This window comes from Sinocyclocheilus anshuiensis, unplaced genomic scaffold (genome assembly GCF_001515605.1).
Source record: "Sinocyclocheilus anshuiensis isolate Anshui unplaced genomic scaffold, SAMN03320099.WGS_v1.1 scaffold967, whole genome shotgun sequence".
Classification (NCBI taxonomy): domain Eukaryota; kingdom Metazoa; phylum Chordata; class Actinopteri; order Cypriniformes; family Cyprinidae; genus Sinocyclocheilus; species Sinocyclocheilus anshuiensis.
Window position 1 is genome coordinate 198,292 of NW_015542427.1, and position 10,361 is coordinate 208,652.

At 39.9% G+C, this 10,361-nt stretch overlaps 1 protein-coding gene across 2 annotated transcripts in view; it reads right to left on the minus strand.

Moving 5' to 3' along the window:
• LOC107693550 (sodium/potassium-transporting ATPase subunit beta-1-interacting protein 3-like) overlaps positions 1-10,361 on the minus strand; it is a 73,529-nt gene that overhangs the window by 4,049 nt on the left and 59,119 nt on the right. Inside the window, exon 6 of one of the 2 annotated variants that reach the window (XM_016492976.1) lies at positions 63-147. The exons of the other annotated variant lie outside the window; for it this stretch is intronic. Within the exon in view, the coding sequence (XP_016348462.1) occupies positions 63-147 (85 nt within the window). The remainder of the gene's footprint in view (positions 1-62; positions 148-10,361) is intronic. 2 annotated transcript variants of the gene reach the window in all.

A 10,361-nucleotide genomic window follows, 5' to 3' on the forward strand; every position in this document is an offset into this window, starting at 1 on the left:
ACCCACACACACACACACACACACACACACACACACACACACACACACACACAGGTACTTACTGATGCACTGGCTTTAACAGAAGATGAGATGGTTTCTCATTGACATGGTAGAGTGGGAATGGGTCAAATCCACCAATAAAATCAACTGAAAACCAAACAAAAAATGAAATTAAAGAATGAAAGAAATGAAACAGGATAATGAGCCATGAAGAGAACAAATGAAACATGAAATGATAATCACTAGATGTAAAAACCACTAACAGACATAATGCATGACAGAAATATGAATAATGTGAACACTGGAATATCGACTATGACACTTTACATTACACAAATCCGACATAATTATTAACAATGAACAGTGTCTACACGTGAGATGTGATATAATATAGCACATAGACAAATTCCTCTCAGTTTGACTGAAGTTCAAGTACATGAACAAGTTTTTTTCTCTGTACGAAGGTCTATTCGATTTTATTTTACTCTCTCTGTGTCTCACACACACACACACACACACACACACACACACACACACACACACGCACGCACACCCACGCACGCACACACACACACACACACATGTTGTGTTTCCATGTTTTATGGGGACATTCCATAGGCGTAATGGTTTTTATTTTTGAATAAATTTTGAAATATGCATCAACCCATTGCACTATGAAGTTTGTGAGTTAAAATCTGTGTAAATCAATATTAAATATGTGTTCCGAGTTTGTTACACCACAGAAAAAATGTGTTATTAACCACCCAGCCAAATTTGAATGATAAAAAAACGTCTAGTAAATAAAATAAAATACCAAAATCTTGAATAAAAGCAGCATTCTGTAAATAAGTAAATAAGCAGTAAAAATCCTGATCACAAAAATGGTGAAAAACTCCACAATTCAGTGCTACATAGTTCAGTCTTTGTAATATGTTTTCAGCAATTAATTTCTAACATGTATAATGTGTTTAGAAACAATTATCTGAATTGCCTACACAGACTGTAAAGAGATAGTTTACTCATAAATTACAATTGTCATCTTTTATTCACCTTTATTCATTCTGATCTCATATCACTTACTTACTTTCTACTTTTTGTGAACACAAATGAGCATTCTTGTCCATACAAAGAAATTTATATTAAAAAATGAAGGTAAGGTTTAGTAAGATGCTAATAAGATTACTCAGTTATCAAAGGCACTTGGAGCACATAGTTTAGTGTATACTTGCACAGCAAGTGAATTGGGATATGCTGCAAGTAAACTTTTAGCTGTGGAAGCACAAACAAACCTTTCAGTCAATCCATAAAACCGCATCAGACGGCAATCTCAGGAGCAATTTCACCTCCATGTTTACACACATTAAACATACAGCAGGCCTGAAAATAGCAGGGCTGGTTTGTTTATCACAAACGACAGGCTTCGAGCTCATAATGTGTCATTAGCGTTTGCAGGATCCGTGGAGCAGTGCTGCTATGTGTGGAATGCTGGGAAGGCAGAATAATTGGACAACTTCACACAAACTTAATCAAATCATCACTTACCCTCATGTCATTCCAACCCCATAAGACTTTGGTTAATCTCCGAAACACAAATTAAGATGTATATTTTTTTATGAATCCTGAGAGGTTTCTGTCCCAAGTCCAGGTAACCAAAACTCAGAAGATCCAAAAAGGTCATAAATATGTCATAATTAAAATCCATGTCTTGTGAAGAGACACAATCATTTATGATGAACAGAATTAATTTAGTCTTATTTACATCTAAACCATGACTGACACGCATGCACACAGTGAATCACATATGTGACCCTGGAGCACAAAAGCAGTCTTAAATCGCTGGGGTATATTTGTAGCAGTATCCAAAAATACATTGTATGGGTCAAAATTATAGATTTTTCTTATTAGAATATTAAGTAAAGATCATGTTCCATGAAGATATTTTGTAAATTTCCTGCTGTAAATATATAAAAACTTAATTTTTCATTAGTAATATGCATTGCTAAGAATTAGTATTTAGATAGAATTAAATTAAGCTATGAACATAATGTCAATGTCATCACGGCTCATTGTTACAGAAGAGAAAATGTCAGTAAAGAGTGATGTATTTTTTTTAAACTTAAAAGTCAAATTGCAAATTCATTATTGTACTGTCAGCGCATACATTCTAGCAGCTGGGGATAATTGTGTGATATGATTAACTAGGCCTATATTGACTAAAAGACTTATTTTCATGTGCAGACCGTTTCTATGGAGGAGAATGTGCAATATAGACAAATGAATCTGAAGCGAGAGGAGGTGGAGAACTGTAGTACAACTGTTCAGAAGAAGTTACCCACTAGAGCGCAATTCATTTTCAAAAAGAGAGGCGGGTGGAAAGAATAGCAGTCACAATGTTGTGAAAATGCCTCAGCTGAGTGAGAGAAGTTGAGTGCATGTCTCAATGTAAGCAGATCTGAGAGCCCCAGAGAACGCTCTCGCCATATTCAGCTGCCAATATTGTCTAGGAATATTAAATATTTTCATGTTATGTTATGGTCAATAATTGCTAAATGATAAATGTATACTATTTAAACTAGTTTGCATAAAGAGTACTACATTTGAATTTAGGCATCACAAGATTATAATGTACGACTATGAAAATTTTAAATTATGTGCTTAAGATTACATTAAAGATTAACAAACTGGGTGGGGAAAAAAAACAGTAGATGAGCCAATATCGACCAATAAATAAAAAATATGCAATGCCATTCAAAAATGTGGGAGCAGTAAGATAATGTTTTAGAAAGAAGTATTTTATGAAAAAAAAAATAAAAACATAATATATATATATATATCAAAAAAATAAAAAATAATAAAATAAATAATAAAAAAAATACATACAGCAAAAACTGAAATATTGTGAAATATTATTACAAACTGCTTTCTATTTGAATATATTTTAAAATGTAATTAAGTCTTGTGATGCTAATATTTTCAGCATCATTACTCCAGTCTTCAGTGTCACATGATCCTTCAGAAATCATTCTAATATAGTATATCAGCCAATATTATATAAAAATAGAATTTTGGTCAATAACCGATATAGTACTGAAATATTCACCAATAAACAGAACCTAGTGAACAAACTATAATACGTCCATCCCTCACGGCCGTTTTTCATTCACATTAAATTAAATATGGCATCTACTCTCTGACTTAGGTCCACTGAAAAATATTTTTTTAGGTTAGGGTTAGTCTGAGGTAATTTGAATCATCTTTATATAAGAACAACAGACGTCTATAGTATATAGCATAGTGTATAACAGGAGTCTAAACTGTCAGCTTGGCATTGCATCACAGGTAGAGATCACATAGAGCTCATGCAATAAAACGACTCGAGCTCACATTAAAAATTCTCTGACTTTATACAGTGTGTGTGTGTGTGTATGTGTGTCTGTCTCTCTGATACCCCTGTCTCTCTCCTCTGCTTTTACCTGTCTCTCCCTGCATAGTGTAAGTCACATACATTTGGGAAGTGCTCAAGCTAACATTCAGCTCTACACTATTTTGACCCACTTTCATAAAAGCAGCTCTTTTTTTTTCAGTCTGCATAGGAATCTGCTCAGCACTGATAACCAACCAGACACTCGAGGTCCCACACACATTCTCTCTCTCTCCCGTTCCAGCTCTGATGTGAAGCCAGGTTTGCATTTCTTTTAGTAAAGACAGGTCTGAAAGAGAATCCGGGCTTAGATCAGTACTCAAGAGCCCACACATCCCTAGAGCTGGTGGTTTGGCCGGTCTGTCTAATATTTCAACATTAAAGTATGTATTTTTCTGTAAATGTGAGATACTTAATTCATTTGCCACTATAGGTAATTTAACTAGAAAAATGACAAAGTGCAGTAAACGGTAAAAATATTTGCACTACAAACCAGTGTTTAGGATTACGATAATACATTAAATATAAAAAAATACCAGTCTGCAAAATCAAGCAGCATAACAAACTGTTTTTGTACAGCTATAATTTGGAACCTTGTACATTCAAGTTAAAAATGGCTGCATTCACACTTATGTTAAAAATAAGGTGGATAAAGCAACTGCTGGATGAATCTCTCTCATATGAAGGTGGACAAATCTACTGTTATGCTAAGTACTGAAAAAGTAGCTAAATTTCCAAATTTCCATTAGCACAACTATGATTTGCTACTTGCTATCGCTAATCAGTTGAAGGGTGCTGTCATTCTAGAAAGCATTTAATTGGACAAAAATTTTAAACCGTGTCTGTATATATCTTCAGTTCTGAAGAGAAAGATTGTAATTTTTCAAATGCTTCAGTGTGCTAAAAGTTTATTTTGCGAACTTTTAGAAGTGAACTAGCACACAGATGTCCTTACTAACAGGTACTAACAGGCATGAAAGCCACCAAACGGACATTTTGATTTCATGCACTCTTTAAATCTCCTGGGCTATAAAGCAACCTCGAAGTAATAAAACTTTCCTCGGCGTACTTATAATCACTTTGATGTTGGTAAATTTGTACAGAGCATACATATAGAACTGAGCACATGTACACTATAAAATACACCTGAGCACACGTACACTATAAAATACAAACAGACAGAGCACCTGTTCTCCGTGACTGATGACGCTCAATGGTCATCAGAAAACAAAAGTAAACAAGAATACAAAGTAAAGGATAAAAGATAAAAGCTGACCAATTCTCTGCAATCTAATCCTTCCTATCCATGAGGTACAGTCCACCAGGGAACGTTCAGAGGTGGTAAATGAAAGAACAGTATTCCCTACTTTTTTGAAAGAGGGGCAAACATTAGCAGTCAGCAGAGGGATTCTATGTTTGACCCATACAAACATGGTAGTGGCTTATCTCATCCCCTGGGCTTCACTCTGGTCCTCTCCCACTTAGTGAGGCTGTTAAAGCCTATTTTGCTGGGAGCAAATAATTGCTGTGTATATGCACCGTGAACAATATTTTTAAACTGAAGTGAATTCCTACAGACCTATGAAAATAATATTAATAATAAACTTTATTTTCTATAACGCCTTTAAAAAGTAGCATCTCAAAGCGCTTCATAAAAATAAGATTACATAAAACATACAATTATACAAAAAATGCATTAAAGGGGTCATATGATGCGATTTCAAATTTTCCTTTCTCTTTGGAGTGTTACAAGCTGTTCGTGCATAGATAAGATCCCTAAAGTTGCAAAGACTAAGCTCAAACCCAAAGAGATATTCTTAATAAAAGTTAAGACTTGTCCACGCCCTTGTTCTAAAACGGCTCGTTCTAACACGCCCCCACATATCTACGTCACTGTGTGGGAATATTTGCATAACACCGCCCAAATGTATACGCAAAGAAAGAAGGCGTAACTTTTATTCTCGCTGTAGTATTGTTGCCGCAGCCGCCATGTCGTGGAGACGCTGTGTGTTTCGTTGTGAAAACTACTTTGTTTGGTCTTCCAAAAGAGGACACGACTAGAAATCAGTGGTTAAGTTGTATTTACAACACTGTTCCAGAACAGTTCAACCCAAATATTCAGATGTGTGCAGCGCATTTTACGGAGGACGAGGACTGTTTCCTGGGAGAGTAACCTACAATGCCGGTGTTCCGGTGAATTAAATTCCCCTGTTTCCCCTTCGGCGCGCATGCTGATCACAGTCTATGATGCTGACAAATAATGCTGACTCACAGCCTGTAAGTACAGTAAGCGGAACAATTAAAAGGCCAGCTACCGAGGAGCGGAGATCATGCGCTGGTGTGTAGGGGGTTAAAACCTCAGAGAGATAATGGGGAGCCAAACCATGCAAAGCCTTATGAGAATTTTAAAATCGACACGAAATCTGACAGGGAGCCAAATCTGACGTGATCCCTTTTTGTGATTGCTGAATTTTGAACCAGCTGTAATTTATTTAGGGCAGCTTTTGAAACAACGGCCAGCAAAACATTGCATTAATCAATGCGAGAAAATACAAAGATGTTGATTAACTTTTCAGCCACTGGGAATGACAACATAAAACGCAATCTGGCAATATTTCTAAGATGAAAAAATTATGTCTTGACAGTGTTCTAAAAATGGGGAACAAATGTTAAATGAGCATCAGTTCACAGAAAACATCTTCTGATGCACGACCTTGGACACATCATCAGTGTTGTTTCCAGGAGTCACTGGGTGTTTCGGGTCTTACAACAGACACCCTTGTCCTGGCGACCCGACCGAGGCTGATCAGACCAGATCAGGCCTGTGTCCAAGTGAAATTCTACTGCCCCCACTGCTCTCCCCTCTTCAACCAGAGCCATCTGGAAGCTTTTTCTGCTGCCTCCACGTTGTTACCTATGGCTCTTCTTCGGTTAACACCTATTATGCCCAACGTACCGTAGGCCTTGCTCAGGGAGTGACTGGCAAACCCCCTGCTGCCCACCTCTACTGGCATACACCTGGTCCTCCATCCGTTCCTCCGACAATCCTCCACCAGTTCTTGGTATTTCTCCCTCTTTCTCTCTTGAGCCTCCTCCATTCTCTCCTCCCAGGGCACTGTCAGCTCCAACAAGATCAGTTGTTTTGTGGCCTCAGAGACCAAGATGATGTCAGGTCTCAATTTGGACTGGGTGATGTATGTTGGAATTTTCAGCTGCCTTTCCAGGTCAACTGTCATTACCCAGTCCCGGGCTGTGGAGAGCAAACCTCCTGAGCAGTTTTTCAATGCTTTCTCTGGCTTTTGTCCTTCCCTGATGAAGTGAATAGCCTTGGCTGCAACTTGGGTGTGTCGGCTGTCCTTGATCCCCTTACTGATTGCCTCAGCGATGGATTTGAGGACCTGGTCATGCCTCCATCGATACTGGCCCTAACCCAGCGCCTTGGAGCAGCTGCTCAAGATGTGTTCTAATGTCCCTACTTTGGAACAAAGGGGGCATGCAGGTGTTTCTATTTTGCCCCATGTGCACAGGTTGAATGGACATGGGAGGACATCATAGACCCCCTGAATCAAGAACTTGATTCTCTGGTGTTGGTTTTCCCATATAGCCCGATGTTACTTAGGCTACGCGGTAGGCCCAGCCATCTACGTAGATAGCTGCTCACCTTTTGCTCAAAACCCTCTACCACAGTCATGGGGACCTCATAGATAAGCAGAGGCCAGAGGATTCTTGGGAGGATTCCATGCTGGTACACCCAGGCCTTGAATCTTCCAGGGAGCCCAGACTTATCAACTGTTCTCAACCATCCCTCCAGGTCAGCACCGGCTGCCTTGATGGAGTCTCTGTCACTCAGTATACAGTTGAAGACCTTCCCAACTCTCAGTGACTGACGGGATCTGGTATTCTCCCAGCCTGAAGCGGAATCTGTCCCCTTTTTTAGAACCAAGGACCTGGACTTTGCAGGTTTGAAGCTCATGCGTGCCCATGTCATGAGTCTCTCCAGCCCCTGAAGAATCCACCTGGCACCTGGTACCACCGTTGCTGTCACTGTGAGGTCGTCCATGAAGGCTCTTATGGGCGGTTGCCTTACTCCGGACTTACTGAGGGGACCTCTGCACTCTGTTTCAGCTGCCTTGACCAGCATATTCATCGCCAGCGCAAATAGGGTCACTGAGATGGTGCAGCCAGTGATTATCCCCACCTCCAGCTGGTGCCAGTCAGATGTTAGCTGGCCAGTAGTGACTCTCAAGCTGAACTTGCTGTAATAGTCCAGGATGAGATCTTTCACCTTCTGCGGTACATGGTGTTTCTCCAGTGCGACCTTCACCAGCATGTGGGGTATTGAGCCATAGGCATTGGTGAGGTCCAGCCACAGTACTGCCAGGTCCCCTCTACCTTCTCTCGCTTCCCTAATGAGCTGGGTTACCATGCCCGTGTGTTCCAGACAACCTGGAACTCCTGGTATACCTCTCTTTTGCACAGACGTGTCGATGTACTTATTGCTCAACAGGAAGTTGGAGAGCCTCTTAGCCACGATGCTAAAGAAGATTTTGCTCTCCACACTGAGCAAGGAGATAACCCGAAACTGGTCGATATTCTCAGACTTCTCCTCTTTTGGTATACACACTCCCTCAGCATACCTCCATGGCTGGGCGATCTTCCCTCTCCTCCAGATCGCCTTCAGGACCCTCCAAAGCCGATGTAGTAGCTTTGGTCAGTTCTTATACACCTTGTAGGGCACTCCACTTGGGCCTCGTGCTGAGCTCGATCTTGCTCTCCTCACCACTTCCTCCACTTCCTTTAGGCGGGGCTCCTTCAGGTAGAAGTCTGATGAAGGCTCTGGTGGTGTTATCAGCGCATCACATGGACCCAGCGGTTGTTCTCTAATGGGGTCACTATAAGTGGCCTTGAGGTGGCCATGAGGTGGCCACATATAGCATCCTTGGAGCAGGTGAGGCGGCCAGCCCTCTTTTGGCCAAGGAGCTGCTTCTCTGCAGGCTCTCTCCTTCCGCCTCATTCTGTGGAACTCTGCCCTCCGTAAGGTCAAGAGTTGTTTCCTTAGGATTGCTCTCAGGTCCGCTAGGCCGGCTCTCTCGACTTCCCCCGCTGACTTGTATTGCCTCTTTAGCAGCCTGAGTTCTTCCCTGAGGCACTGGATTTTCCTTGCTCTGTGGCTTGGAGCATATGCCGATGGAGCAGGCTTGGATGCCTCAGTTCCAAATCGCTCAGCTGCAATGTTCACTATGAGGGTGGTCATTGTTCTCAATCGGTGGTCCACATCCCCCTTAGCTGTTACTTCCAGGACCTGGCTTACATCTTCATCAAATTGTTGCCACTCAGCTCTTTTAGAAGATTTGGGCCACTGAATCCTCGGCTGGACCAAAGGGGCACAGCCAGTTGTTATGACTGCAGCTTGCCGGCGTTGGAGGCCCTGTGGGTTGTCGAGTGATGCTGTTTCTTGGGTTATGGTGGCAAGTGAGCTGCTGGCAGCCGGTGTTGGCGACACTAGGAGGCTCTGGGCACTGTGGGTTGCCTCCGGGCCTAGCTCCTCCTGCGTCTTACCAGAAGTCGCTTCTGTGCGTTGTGTCGTCGATTCCGCTGTCAAGCATCTCATTCTGCCTTGATGGATTTTTAAACCCCTTTCATTCTTACAGGTATTTTCAAATATCACCCGATTTTTTTTTTTATTTCGTTTGAAATTCCAGATATTTTGTAGAAGAAAATATTTTGTACAATGTTACCACACCATTTTGGTTACCCTTGATTTCTACTGTATGGACAAAAATTTCTTGAATTTCTCAAATGATCTCCTGAGAAGAAAGAACTTTAATATTTTTGATGTTTTAAATAAATTTGATATTTATGTTTAATCAGGCTCTTATTGAATTAACATTTTACTTCAATTAAAATTAATTAAACTAAACATTTAAAGAGAAAGGCGCTATTAAAGCTATTCTGTTAAATTATCCTTTACCCTAATAAAATTTACTATAGTTCTTGCATATAATCCAAAGTTTAACAGACTAGTATTAGTAAAACCATGGTCCTCATTACCATGGTTATATGATTATTAAGATAAAAAATAAGTAATAATAAACTATGGAATCTGTATAAAAAAAAATGTATAAACTACAAAATCAACTTCTATAAAAGTAAAATATTCTCAATATTTAATATAAGTAATAACAGTAACATTTATAATAGGGTAGCACCGCTTCACACTTTTGGAGTATTTGCTTTTTTCATTTTCGCATGAGCTGTAATTTAAAAACAGCACCTAATATGTGGGAGGTCTCCCTCGCTTCAGCGATTGGCCCACTACTTGACCATCCCACCGGGAATGTCCCAGTGCTCCCAATGGCCAGAATATGCCTGGATGCAAACATCAAAATAAATTAGTTTGCGAATCATGCACTATGGTAAAAGTGTTTCGAGGTCATAAAATAGTTCTGTGCAAGGAACCATGTTAAAATAAATCTTTATTAATCAATAAAGCCCCTGTAATCATAATTTGTGTGAAAAGGAATAAAAGTTGTTGGTGTTTTACTAGTGTTAATTTTTAGCTGGAAACTGCAGTGAACCCATGTATAGGTATGTCTTTGGAGTTTTGCAAAAATATAAGTAGAGACATGTTTTTCCTACGAGTCTTCGTTGCAAACATGTGCTTACAAATCTAAATTCTATTTCATATTCTTCAGCATGGATAATTCATGCGGTTTAGATATATTCTCACAAAACAAAGCTAGAAAGACACAGAGCCATCAAATCCTGAATGTTTATGTTAGACTACAATCAGACAGACATATTTCTTCAATAAAACTGATAATGTCTCTTTTGGACACATAAACGGGAAAGAATGAGTTGTTAGTACAGACTTGCATTTTTCTATTATCACACACACACACACACACACACACACACACACACACACACACACACACAC